The sequence below is a fragment of the Anabrus simplex genome, chromosome 9, assembly GCF_040414725.1.
Source record: "Anabrus simplex isolate iqAnaSimp1 chromosome 9, ASM4041472v1, whole genome shotgun sequence".
Lineage (NCBI taxonomy): Eukaryota > Metazoa > Arthropoda > Insecta > Orthoptera > Tettigoniidae > Anabrus > Anabrus simplex.
The window spans coordinates 88,355,752-88,370,238 of record NC_090273.1 but is presented as its reverse complement, the minus strand read 5'-3'; the positions used below and the strand labels follow the sequence as shown (position 1 = coordinate 88,370,238).

Sequence of the window (14,487 nt, the reverse complement as noted above, 5' to 3'; positions counted from 1 at the left end):
TATAGTGATTTACATTTCAGGAATTGTTTTCTTTAAGTGGTAATGATTCTTGATGATAACATTTTACTTCTGAATGGATATTGCTCTTTTAATGGCCTATATTATTTTAACGACATGTCTTGATGCCTAGCAGGAATTAATGAACAAGCGGACTACTCGCTACTAATAACGTTTAGATATCGAGGAACTGTCAAGTAAATATTCAAAACTTTTCCTCACTTTTCGCACGTAAGAATATTGAATAGTATGGTCAGTAGCGGGCGCTAAGAAGCTCGGGGACCCTCCGCAACAATTAAATAGGGGCCCCTCGTTTTCTGATATTTCGTAGTACAAGGTTGTACATTACTATAATGAACAGCATCGACGATAATAATAGTATTATTAATAAAATAAGAACAAGAAGTTACACAATTTAGTTTTCAAATCAGAAGGAATAAAAGTAATACACTTATATTGTACGAACACACACACACACACAAGAAATGCATATTCCAAATATAGCAACCAAAACACGTTGACCGTCACAACATTAAGAAATAATCTCGTTCCTACGACAAAATAATTTACAACTCAACGTCCATCGTATGCCTACTTAGCTACACTGACTGCCGAGGCTCGAAACTTCAGCATTTAGAGTTTAGATAAGGAGGATGTCTTTGTTATCACATATTCGCTGACTACTGGGTTCTCAGAACTGGCTAATTACTTCAAAAGCCTTGCTTGATTGTTGTGAGTGGCAGCAAGAGATGGTTATTTTTGGAACAGGTTGGGAAACCCACATTCATCCAGAAATAGCTACCGTACTCCTATTCGCAAAAGAAGCTCTGCACTACGACGGCCTAAGTTTGGAATAACCCTCTGTAATACAGACACTGCTGTGTTGTGTGTTGTAGCTTTAACAATATGTAAAATCACTCTTCAGTTACTGAATTAAGAAACAGACATGGGCCTCTTACAAGCCACCTGGGGCCTGCGGGTTCTTGTTTTTTTTTTTTTTGCTTTACGTCGCACCGACACAGTAAGGTCTTATGGCGACGATGGGATAGGAAAGGCCTAGAAATGGGAAGGAAGCGGCCGTGGCCTTAATTAAGGTACAGCCCCGGCACTTGCCTGGTAAACTCGTGCCCTCATCCCGAGGTGGTGCAGCTCTTTTCAGGCACACCCCCATTGGAGGTGAGCTGCATGTGCCATTTCAACCATATACTATTTGCCTGGTGTGAAAATGGGAAACCACGGAAAACCAGCGGGTTCTTTATCGCCGCCACTGAGTATGGTTCTCTCACTGATCTTTCAATGAACTTTGTCTGCACATGTGTAGGTAAGATGTATTAAGAGTAAATCATCTGTACTTTGTTGCAAATTGAGCTAGAATATAGAGATTTCTCCCCTAAAACATTAAAGCCATAAAAGCTTAAATTCTTTTAAAGTTGTCTTGCAGTGAGCATCTCATCGATGTATGTCGTCAGACTGAATGAATCTTGTGGACTGAATGCGAGTGTGAATGTACGTTTACTGTGCTTATGTTATTTTGTGTCACGTAAATTCTAGTTTGTAAGATAACAATATGAATATTCTTCTCAAATGTACACTGTTAAAGAAGTGTGGTTAATTGTAAGAGATACCATAAGTCCTAACTTCACCACTACGAACAAGGCAATAATAATAATAATAATAATAATAATAATAATAATAATAATAATAATAATAATAATAATAATAATAAAAAACCTATATTTAATTTTCACTGAAAACGCTTGGAAGAATCTGCATAAATAAAATCATCCGTCCTTCTGTGAGGCTGACAAAATAATTGTATTAATGAACTTATACTTAATAACATTTGCTGTTTTTTTTTTTTTTTTTTTCATAGTCTGCTTTAGGTGGCAGTGACGATGAGGTAAGAAAGAGATAGTAGTGTGAAGCAGCGAACGTGGATTTAATTAAGGTACAGCCCCAGCATTTGCCTGGCGTGAAAATGGGAAACCACGGCGAACCATCTTCAGGGCTGCCGACAGTGAGGTTCGAACCCACTGTCTCCAGAATGCAAGCTGATAGCTACGTGACCCACACCGCACAGCTACGTGGTCCGTTTTACTGTAAAATGCATCGTTAGCCAGAGATTACGATCTCGGGGTATAAATAAAACGTTATAATTTGACGCGAATCTTTTAAGATCTGTACCAATATTTTGCCGCCACGAAACGGAATTTTCAAATTTTGGAGGGTAATGGCTGCGTTCTTTGGCAGGGTACTTCTGGAGATACATGAAAATTAAAAATCCTCAGCCTGTTTCAAATCATTTAACCGGGTAAGAAATGGAATGAATGAAGCCCCCATCTAGTGGCGAGGATAAAAACTGTGCCGGATGCCAAAGCTTATCGCACTACTATGGGGCAATGATAAATGACTGACAGATGAAATGGTACTGGAGTGTGTTGCTGAACTGAAAGATGACGGGGAATACCGGAGTACTCGGAGAAAAACCTGTTCCGCCTCCGCTTTATCCAACACAAATGTCACATGGAGTGACCGGGATTTGAACCACGGAACCCAGCGGTGAGAGGCCGGCGCGCTGCCGCCTGAGCCGCAGAGGTTCTTCCGACCTACATGGAGAAACATCAGATTAAAACCGACAACTGGGAAGCTACTGTACTTGAAAGTTCAGTATGGCGCCGTGAAGTCTTGGAAGGAAGTCAGCACTTTGCGCAACAACGTCAGAAAATAGAAACTGATAAACAAAATGCTAGGAAACAAAGGGAACTTCTAAAGAAAAACAAGACTACACAGCCAGCCCCCACGAGACCAAATATATGTCAACAATGCAGTAGAATCTGCGGCTCCAAGATTAACTTCTACAGCCATTTACGAACCCTCAAAAACTGAATTTTGAAGAAGACAAACATACTGGTCATTGAGTGACAGTCCGTCATCATCACATCTGTCCGGCTCCATGGCTAAATGGTTAACGTGCTGGCCTTTGGTCACAGGGGTCCCGGGTTCGATTCCCAGCAGGGTCGGGAATTTTAACCATCCTTGGTTAATTTCGCTGGCACGGTGCTGGTTGTATGTGTCATCTTCATCATCATGGCATCCCCATCACGACGCACAGGTCGCCTACGGGAGTCAAATCAAAAGACCTGCACCTGGCGAGCCGAACATGTCCTCAGACACTCCCGGCACTAAAAGCCATACGCCATTTCATTTTATTTAATCATCACATCAGAATCCAAACAGGAGACCTCTAACAACCCACTGATCAAGAGGAATATTATATTTGGCTGCTGGATATGGCAGACATGATGCATAAATTTCACGTTTTTCCGGATTAACATCCTAAGCCTCTTGCAGGTCCCTTTCGAAGCGAACCATCGTTAGCCCAAAGAGTGAGATTGAAAGACAAACAATACTTCCTTTTATTTTCTACTGGCTTTACGTGGTACGACACAGATATGTCTTATGGCGACGATGGGATAGGAAAGGCCTAGGAGTTGGAACGAAGCGGCCGTGGCCTTAATTAAGGTACAGCCCCAGCATTTGTCAGGTGTGAATATGGGAAACCACGGAAAACCATCTTCAGGGCTTCCGACAGTGGGATTCGAATCCACCATCTCCCGGATGCAAGCTCACAGCCGCACACCCCTAACCGCACGGCCAACTCGCCCGGTAGACAGACAATAAGAACAGAATGTAATAGCAAGGGAACACTTGTTGAATTTTGTAAAATAAGTAAAATTATGACAGTAAGAACCGAAATGTTAACAAAAAGGAAATGAGAGGGATAAACTTAATCTGGTGGCTGATGGAAGTATGTAAGAATCAAGCTATAATACAAAAAAAAAAGAGAGAGAGAGAAATCGATGCATTTTATGCAAATAAAGATATGGAACTCGCTCACTTACTAAAAGACTGTAAGGAAACAAGCGATGTTATTATGAATCCGGCAATGACTGAATGAATGAATGAATATAATACTCTTCTCTCCCTCAGACTTCTGTCTCCTCTTATGTACAGCCTAGGCCTACTACAAGGTAAACATATTCCAGCGGGATTATTGAAATGGTGGTCCGAAAGAACTTGGAAGCCAACATTGTCTGACAGCGCGAGAGAAGGGGACGGGGGCTTGCTTTATATGCGCCGTGCCCCTACCCTTTAAATCCGGCATTTAGAGCTTTAAAATGGCCTTCTTCTTCTTCTTCATCTGCTACTACCCACTTTACCACATCTGTGGGGCCGTGGGTGCAAACTGTGTCGAACATGTGGATTTGGTCCTGATTTACGGCCGGATGTCCTTCCCTATATGGAGGGATGTGATCATTGTGGCGGTTGGTAGTGTAGTGTGTTGTCTAAATATGAAGAGGAAAATGTTGGGACAAACACAAACACCCAGTCCCCAAGCAAAAGAATTAATCAGAACTGATTAAAAGCCCCAACCCGGCCGGAACCGAACCCTGAATCGAAGGCCTCAACGCTGACCATTCTGCCAAGGAGTCGGACAGGGCTTTAGGAATGGTGTTAGGGAAAAATGGATAATGGGTTTTGAAAGAGCAAGAAATTGAGAATTTTAAAAGTTAAAATTGAACATTTGACTATTTGATCAAAAATCGCAACATTTTAATCATGCCAATCATGATCATCAGGCGAATTTCAACGTACAACGCGACCGGGAATAAGGTACACCTGAATCTCCAACGTTGCACATTGTCAAAAGGTGATGAGACGAGGCTGTAGTGTGGAGTAGGTGCTGGAAGTGGAGAGACTATAAGATTCATGAGGAACCCTTCATGTAGAGCATTATTTTCGCTCACATAAAACATACTGCTCAGGGATTGAGGGAAGTGGATACACACACACCAAAATGTATTCTGCATCACCTCTGCAATTTCCGTCAGCAACATTATTATTATTATTATTATGAATATCCAATACAAATGAACCCTATTTTATAAAGTATTTTAGGGATATAATTGAAATATACAATTATAAATTAAACATAATGATGGTGATTTTACACAACCAGTTTACGAAAGATACGATGAATGAAAATTAAGAAATGTTTGTAACAGCATTTCTGTATGAAAATATGGTATAGTGGTTGCGAAAGTTGAATATTACAGCAGTTCAAGTGAGAGTCCAAATCAAATCTTGCTCTTGTAAACAAAGGACAATCAAATATTAAATGATCAACTGTTTGAGTAGACCCAATCTACTCAAATCTGTCCAATCTCGCTGCTCACTCTCATTGACTAACTGACTCCAACCTACAATGCTCGGCGGAGAGTTGACAAATCCTGGCACTCCGCGGGCAAGAAATGTAAACAAAATCGGCCAGCTACGCTTCAAAAGCGTGCCGGTCGTTAAAGGGAGATTACAAACACTATGCATAGCGGAAACTTAATGTATAATTTCCCCTAAGAATCATGCACTTTATAAACTATGTTGTACAGTTTACCTGAACATGTGGCCATTGTTGAGGCCCTCTGGTGGTGACAGGGTGTAGTGTACACACGGGAGCGACCCCTCGTACCGGGGTGGCATTTGGACATGGACAGACCGTAACTCGTCCATGCTGGCGGCCAGCAGGCTAGGGCGTTCCCGCTCCGGCCCCAGCGTGCATCTAGAACGAAACAAATTAAGTCTCATTACTACTGGAACACACAAGTTATTAAAATGAAGACGTATTCTGTGACCACGATAGTTTATTATCCTCCTCCCTTTGGGAGAAACACAAAGATACTGAAAATTATTAATATACTTAGTTGAACATAATTTATATTTATGAACAGCGCCAAGAGAAAAACTAACACAATTAACACGGCATTAATTTCAATACTAAAATAATTAGATGAGATAACTAGAATTAAATTTCGTTTTACCATGGGTATGTTTTTGTGCTGGGGTCTATCGTGATGATGCTTGTTGTTTAAAGGGGCCAAACATCTAAGGTCATCGACACAAAAGTGGGAGGTGGGGGGTTTACATCTGGAATTAGGTTAGTCAATTTCCCGACACCATTGTAACCATGGCAACCCGTATTCGTCTAGTAGGTCAATAGCGCCAACTTCTCAATGCACGTTTTCTTCCCGTAATTAAGAACTTGAGATAATTTCGTATCAAGTGAACCCCGTTCCAGTCCTTAGTCCAGAGTTAAAATCCTTTGAAGTAAAAGACAGATCCGCTACCAATACATCACAGGGATGGAAGATAATAATAATAATAATAATAATAATAATAATAATAATAATAATAATAATAATAATAATAAATTGATTTATAATTGATTTATTCATTTATTGTAGTAGTAGTAGTAGTAGTAGTAGTAGTAGTAGTAGTAGTATTTATTCATCATGTCGTTTACATATTTACAGGACTCTGTTTTATGTATACATAACTCTTCTAATAACATTATTACTTGAGAAATATTAATCTTATAACTAAACCACATATATTACACAAGTAGTAGTATTATCAACGTATTAATACTTAAAATAAATTGAACTTCTAACTATCTCTTGCAGACATTAAATAAATTATTATTATTATTATTATTATTATTATTATTATTATTATTATTATTATTATTATTATTATTATTATTATTATACAAAATCACACCAACCTCAACAGAGTCGAGTAGATATCAGTAAAATACCACGTAAGGTGAAACCTTGTGTGTGGTAATTTAGAATATTAATTACATAGTGAGAAATATATTTTAAATGATGCCTGAAATACGAGTATGGGTATGAGTGAATGACGGATATGATCAACAGCACATGGTGGAGCATTGAATGGAAATTGGATATGGTGACGTGATATTCTCATTTAGTTATTTCTTCCATAACAGTTTTATTATCCCTGACAAAGGATTTAAGACACTTCAGACTCATTTTCTGACCTAATAAAGTAGTTTGTAAAAAACCGGGAAGGACATTAAGGAATTTTGGAATGAAGTACAAGAAATTGCGCTTTGTTATGCTAAGTTTGGGTTTGTATAACATACAGCGGTGGTTCATCTTACTGCGTGTTGAATATTCATGTTTAATGTTCTCAATTATATTTTTGTTTTTGTTAATATATTTGTATATTTCAAGGGCATAGAGCTGTTTTACATTAAATATATTTGCTTCAGCATATAATTGACTACTTGGGTATTATCTTCCTTTCTGGTACATCATTCGTAATATAAGGTTTTGAACAACTTGTATTTTATTGATTACATTTTTGTAGGCTCCTCCCCATGCCAAAATTCCGTAGCTAAGAATAGACTGAACTAAAGCGTAATAAACCTCTCTTAACAATTTTATACTGGATATGTATTTTAAATTATGAAATATATAAACAGTTCTTCTGATTTTCTTTCTTAAATCGGTAATGTGACTTTTCCATTTCATGTTCGAATCAATTAATAATCCCAAATACTTAACATTATTTACTTTATAAATTTTGTAGCAGTTACAATTAAATTTACAGTTGATGTTGTGTACAATTAATTCATTAAAATCGTTTCGTGTATCTGTTACAGAAAAATTCATAAATTTTGTCTTTTTGATGTTTAGAAATAATTCATTATTATCTAACCATGCTTGAACTTTAAGCAGTGCTCGAGTTGCTCTCTGTCTGACGAGATTCCAGCTATCACCCTCAACATACACTGACTGACAGAGCAAATGCAACACCAAGAAGGAGTGGTTCGAAAGGGATGAAAGTTGGGGAAAAAACAGAGACGGCACGGACGAATAATTGATGTTTATTTCAAACCGATATGCAGGTTACACAATGCGCACGGCATCGACTCAGTAGGATGTAGGACCACCGCGAGCGGCGATGCACGCAGAAACACGTCGAGGTACAGAGTCAATAAGAGTGCGGATGGTGTCCTGAGGGATGGTTCTCCATTCTCTGTCAACCATTTGCCACAGTTGGTCGTCCGTACGAGGCTGGGGCAGAGTTTGCCAACGGCGTCCAATGAGATCCCACACGTGTTCGATTGGTGAGAGATCCGGAGAGTACGCTGGCCACGGAAGCATCTGTACACCTCGTAGAGCCTGTTGGGAGATGCGAGCAGTGTGTGGGCGGGCATCATCCTGCTGAAACAGAGCATTGGGCAGCCCCTGAAGGTACGGGAGTGCCACCGGCCGTAGCACATTCTGCACGTAGCGGTGGGCATTTAACGTGCCTTGAATACGCACTAGAGGTGACGTGGAATCATACGCAATAGCGCCCCAAACCATGATGCCGCGTTGTCTAGCGGTAGGGCGCTCCACAGTTACGGCCGGATTTGACCTTTCTCCACGCCGACGCCACACTCGTCTGCGGTGACTATCACTGACAGAACAGAAGCGTGACTCATCGGAGAACACGACGTTCCGCCATTCCCTCATCCAAGTCGCTCTAGCCCGGCACCATGCCAGGCGTGCACATCTATGCTGTGGAGTCAATGGTAGTCTTCTGAGCGGACGCCGGGGCCGGGAGTGCAGGCCTCCTTCAACCAATCGACGGGAAATTGTTCTGGTCGATATTGGAACAGCCAGGGTGTCTTGCACATGCTGAAGAATGGCGGTTGACGTGGCGTGCGGGGCTGCCACCGCTTGGCGGTGGATGCGCCGATCCTCGCGTGCTGACGTCACTCGGGCTGCGCCTGGACCCCTCGCACGTGCCACATGTCCCTGCGCCAACCATCTTCGCCACAGGCGCTGCACCGTGGACACATCCCTATGGGTATCGGCTGCGATTTGACGAAGCGACCAACCTGCCCTTCTCAGCCCGATCACCATACCCCTCGTAAAGTCGTCTGTCTGCTGGAAATGCCTCCGTTGACGGCGGCCTGGCATTCTTAGCTATACACGTGTCCTGTGGCACACGACAACACGTTCTACAATGACTGTCGGCTAAGAAATCACGGTACGAAGTGGGCTATTCGCCAACGCCGTGTCCCATTTATCGTTCGCTACGTGCGCAGCACAGCGGCGCATTACACATCATGAGCATACCTCAGTGACGTCAGTCTACCCTGCAATTGGCATAAAGTTCTGACCACTCCTTCTTGGTGTTGCATTTGCTCTGTCAGTCAGTGAAAATGGCTGTATCATCTGCATATGTTACGACGTGCGTATGTTCGCCATTTGCTATTGTTTTCTCTAGATCATTAATAAATATAATATACAATAAGGGACCTAATACTGTGCCTTGTGGGACACCCTTTATTATCCTCATTGGTGTGCTTAGATGTTGATTAATTTTGACATACTGTACTCGATCTGTCAAGTAACTCTCAAGTAAATCCAGCACATTACCCCTAAAGCCGTATTTTTCCAATTTCTGGAGGAGCAAGCGGTGTGACACACTATCGAATGCCTTTTCAAGGTCGAAAAATATCCCTGTGGAGAGCAGAGAAGAATTAAGGTTTTCGTATATTCTCTTTGTTAAGGCGGATATAGCATCAGTCGTTCCGAGATTTTTAATGAATCCAAACTGTCTGGGCGAAAGTATTTGGTGTTTTTCTAAAAATTGGTAAATATTGTTCTTTAAGCATAATAATAATCTAGTTTACACGTGGTAGAGACCACTTCAGTGAAGACACTCTAGAGACATATATTCATCTTCACTGATAAATGTTCTGACATTGATTTCAAAGGGAGGACGTCAGTAGTGAAGGCGATGGTGCGGGATATAGTGAGTCAGGTTACGTTCATCGATCCACATCTGTCTGATTGTTTAAAAGTAAGTGGAGTATGATCAATTTGACGTAGTTCCTAATGCAGTCAGTGTCTATAAGAAATCCTGTTATTGGTGTACGCTTTTGCCCCAAGTTGGCAGTGTGTCCCACCCAACTGTGCGACCTCAAATATTTTCGAAATGAAACAAAATATGAAAAATCTAGTTGCGCAGAAGTGTACCCTTGTTAGGGGTTCACAAAATGAGAAGGTATGCACAGACCAGAAAATTACAAAAAAATATCACATTCAGCACAAAAGTTACGTTTTTAAAAACGGAACTTGTATGTTTTGTCTAGATAACTAAAATCTAGAAGTGCAGTTGCCGATAGCTAGGGTTCGGATGTTGGCTTTTTGCTGGAATTATGAAGGAATTGGACGTTGCTGAACATATTCAGCCTTATTTTATGGGGCACATAAATACATTTTTCTTCTTCTTATTCTTCTTCTTCTATGACTCTACAGTTCATAGTAAACCTTACGCTCTTCAACAATCTTCAGCCATTTATCTCGATCCAACGCTAAAGCTTTCCAATTTCTATAGCATATTTTCCGTAGATTTTCAATGACTCCATCGATCCATCTGGTTCTCAGTCGACCTCCTCCCTGGATTTCCATATAATATCTTTTTAGGTACTTTCATATCACTCATCGGTGCTACGTGCCCGGCCCACCTCTATCTGACTGATTTGGCTATTCTTCTGATAGGTGGATCTTCATAAATGGTGTACAGTTCATGCTCCTCCATGTTCGTCTTTCACAGACTGGGCCGATGATTCTTCGAAGTATCTTTCTTTCGAAGGCATCCAGAATTCCAGTATCTTTTGCTGTTAATGGCCAAGTTTCTGTCGGTAGATGCGGAGTGGGTCTTGGCTCTCAAGTGGCCACGGCTGGTCCGTGGTCCAATAGCTCTGCACAGTGATTGGCCAACCGAGCAGAGGAGGGGTGGCCACGGTTCTACCGTGGCTCTATGCCTCTGCATTCGGGAGACCGGGACAGTTCCTAGTATAGGCCATGGCCGCGAACCCCATCTGCCCCGATTCCGTGCATCTCCTTTACCGTAATAAATCTCCCGGCCTTAGGGACGGCGTCACCGTCTGAGAGGGCCCGCCTCCCCCTTCAGGGGAGGAATGAACACATTTTAGTAGTAGTAGTGGGTCAAGTTTCCTATCCACGGGTCTTATAAGTGTGTTGTAGATGGAAATGCCCATTTTATTATTTCGTATTATTTTGTTCATATTTTAGGTCATTTTAATTGTTTAAGTAAACTCGTGTCCTCATCCTGAGGTTGTCCGGCTCCATGGCTAAATGGTTAGTGTGCTGGCCTTTGGTCACAGGGGTCCCGGGTTCGATTCTCGGCAGGGTTGGGAATTTTAACCATAATTGGTTAATTTCGCTGGCACGGGGGCTGGGTGTATGTGTCGTCTTCATCATCATTATTTCATCTTCATCATCACGGCGCGCAGGTCGCCTACGGGAGTCAAATCGAAAGACCTGCACCTGGCGAGCCGAACTTGTCCTGGGACACTCCCGGCACTAAAAGCCATACGCCATTTCATTTTTTTATCCTGAGGATATGCAGCTTTTTTCAGGCATACCTCCGTTGGAGGTGAGCTGAGTGTACATACCAACCCTCCTACCATTTTTAAATTTCTGGCAGCACCGGGAATCGAACCCGGGCCCCCGAGGACGGCAGCTAATAACACTAACCGTTACGCTACGGAGGCGGACATTTTAATTGTTTATTGTAGTGCATGTCCACTTCAATGTCGCCCTCGTTAAGAGACAAATAGTGTTTTCTTTCCCACTTACTTCAATTAAGGGTTACATCGCGCATTCCTATCTACGAAATGTCACTGTAAAATTTGTCACAAATGGAACATAATAATTTCTTTGACTTAAATGAAGTGAAAAATCTGCGGTAAATTAAGAAATACCGTCGCTATTAGAGAAATATCAATACACACTTAAGGCCTGTAGACAGGACTCCTTTATGTCGTATTCCGCTGCTGGTGCCGTCTTTTATTAATTTCTTGAGGTCCAGGGCTAGCACCGAGGAATGGGAGTGTTATGTCTGTGGATTCTCATTGTCTTTGTCCATATGACTAGAGCGGCCAGTTGAAACAGCAAAATGGAGGGCAACAGCATTCACGATGTTATTTCGTTCTTCAATGAGGCAAATGACCATGTTATAGTGATGTGGCTGGAACTCTACTGATAAACAACTAAGGACGCATTCAACAACTTGGTGCTGCACATTACATAGAAGTATCGTAAGTAGCACAAAAATGATTTTTATTGAAAGAAAAAAAAAGCATGACTCTTGGACCAATAAATCACCAGTCCACAGAATTCTTCTTATGTACATTGGTCAAAGCTTTTTGTCACCTATTAAATCTTGCATATCGCGATACAATTCAGGAAGTGATGTCATTGACAACTGAAGCAATGAAACGAAAGCAAAGAACTTCAGTGAACACAGACATCACACACGAAATTGTTGAATGTGTAAGACAAACAAAAGACATACGTGTATTACTGTGAGAGTAGCACCAAAGGTACTTGTAAAGTAGTAAAGTAGGTGTACATAACATTCACCAAAAATTAAATATTTCTTAATTTATCGCAGATTTTAGACTTCAACTATGTAAAAGCAATTATTATGTTCCATTTGTGACAAATTTTACAGTGACATTTCGTAGATAGGAATGCGCGACGTAACCCAATTAAATACTTTCTGCACACGGCGACTGTCGGCGCATTCTTAATTCCAATAGCTAATACGAGTTTCATTGGTTTGCAGAAAAAGCTAAGTGGTATTTGTCGACATTGTATAAGACTGCAATATATAAACTAACGTTCGTTTGTATGTCTCGAATGCACTCAAAAACTACTGGAGCAATCTGGATGAAAATTTTACAATTTGTTCTTATTACTCCTGGGAGGGTTTCGGAAGTGTTTTGGACGAAATCTCGTGGGTAGTTCTGCATAGGGAGTAAGAAGGGTGAAAAAAATGGGGGCGGGGGGGGGGGGGGGAAGGTAAGTAAACCCCATGACAAGTCTGATCAGCGGGTTGCCTATCCAATATTTGAAAATTATGATGTGTTTCTTAAAACCAATCTTCTTCTTTTCTTTCTTTCTTTCTTTCTTTCTTCTTCTTTTTCTTCTATAAACGGTATATAAAAATGAAAAGTCCAAGTTCAGTCCCCATGGCATAGGGGTGAGAAGGAGTGAAGAAAGAAAATGTCGAAAATGACAGAGATTACGGGTGAATGTGTGTGTGTATGTTTCAACATAGCTCTCAACCAAACTAGATACACATATAACATACTATCTGGAATAATTACTGTAGGGACAAGAAACCCCTAGTACCCCTAAAGGAAGTGGTGAAATGTAAAACTCCAAACACTGACCGATATTAGTGGCGAGTTCATAGTCTTTGGGTAGCTGAGATGAACCGTGACACTCTGGATGTCGTTTGAGCCAATGTTCATTCCCAATCGGGATGGGGGTTAGAAGCGGTGAAAGGCATGTTCAAAATGACCAAGATCATGGATGTACGTGTGCATATTCCAGCATAGTTCTCAACCAAACACGATACTCACATGATTTACTGTTTGGGGAAGAATACTGTAGGGTAAGACACACCTACGGGCGGGGTGAAAATGGGGTGAAATATTAAAATAATAAAAACCAACCAATATTCAAAGTGAAAACAATGTATTCTAATAAATATAGTTTTTCTTTGGCATTTAATTAAACGGTTTAGAAACATCTAACGCGGTTCAATTAATAAACGCGGGCGAAGCCGCGGGCACCTGCTAGTATTAGTTAAAATTAAAAATATCCTCACAGCACAGTTTAATGTTTTACAATGAATTTAAGATAGAGTCTAGTGTAATTAAGTTAAAATAGTCAGTAAGGAAATTAACTGAAGTAGTGCAATAAGACAGTGTAATGAATGGTATCTTTGATATAAAAGGAGTGTCAAAATCATTCGTTGGAAGTACATACTGTATATTTGGTCATATTTTCCATCTAAGATAGGCGGCTTAAAAATTATCACGTGTAATTCCTTGCGAGTGGTGACGGGAAGATACCATCATTCCCCCTATAACATGTAACGGTTATGATGAGCCGCGTTTACCTCATTTATTTTAATTTAATTAACTTACTCTGTAAAAGGCAGGTCTGTAGGCTTTCTTGTTACGAAGTGTAACTACCCGAGCGGGTGCTACGTATTAAGGATGTACGAGGGTGGTCCCTCGTTTCCTTTATGCACTTTTGTTGTATGGTAAGAAAGCTTTTCCAGATTTAAACATTTTCCTTCTTGTTTTTCGATTTTTAATTTTATTTTCCGCTTTTAGTCACAAATGCAGTATGGCTCATCCTCTGTGTCACCCAGCCTTCTGTCCCATTACTCCGGATTGCTTGAGTGAGTTCAGCATCCCATTCTATTTTTGTTTTCGGCCTTGTCTATTAACCTTCTATTTATGTCATTCCTTGACCGTGTAGTATTGAACCATTCTGTTCATGGGAGCAATTGTATTAATTTGAGTATTGGATATTGGAATAATACTAGGCCACCCACGAAGCCGATGTCTTACAGTATATGTCATAAAGGGGTCCTGAAGAAGCGTTCTTATGTGAAGTGAGCGCGAGCGTCATTATGAGAAATCTCCAGAACTCATTAGAAGGAGTTATGTCCAAAGCGAAGCCTCTTGATGAAGCTTGGGGACGCGTTCCAGTTCCCGGCTAAACTTATTCTAGGAGG

At 41.0% G+C, this 14,487-nt stretch overlaps 1 protein-coding gene across 1 annotated transcript in view; it reads right to left on the bottom strand.

Annotated features, from left to right (window-relative positions):
* LOC136881272 (ATP-binding cassette sub-family G member 4) overlaps positions 1 to 14,487 on the bottom strand; it is a 409,011-nt gene that overhangs the window by 221,067 nt on the left and 173,457 nt on the right. Inside the window, exon 2 of the mRNA XM_068229125.1 lies at positions 5,450 to 5,614. Coding sequence (XP_068085226.1) covers positions 5,450 to 5,565 — 116 coding nt within the window. The 5' untranslated portion in view covers positions 5,566 to 5,614. The remainder of the gene's footprint in view (positions 1 to 5,449; positions 5,615 to 14,487) is intronic.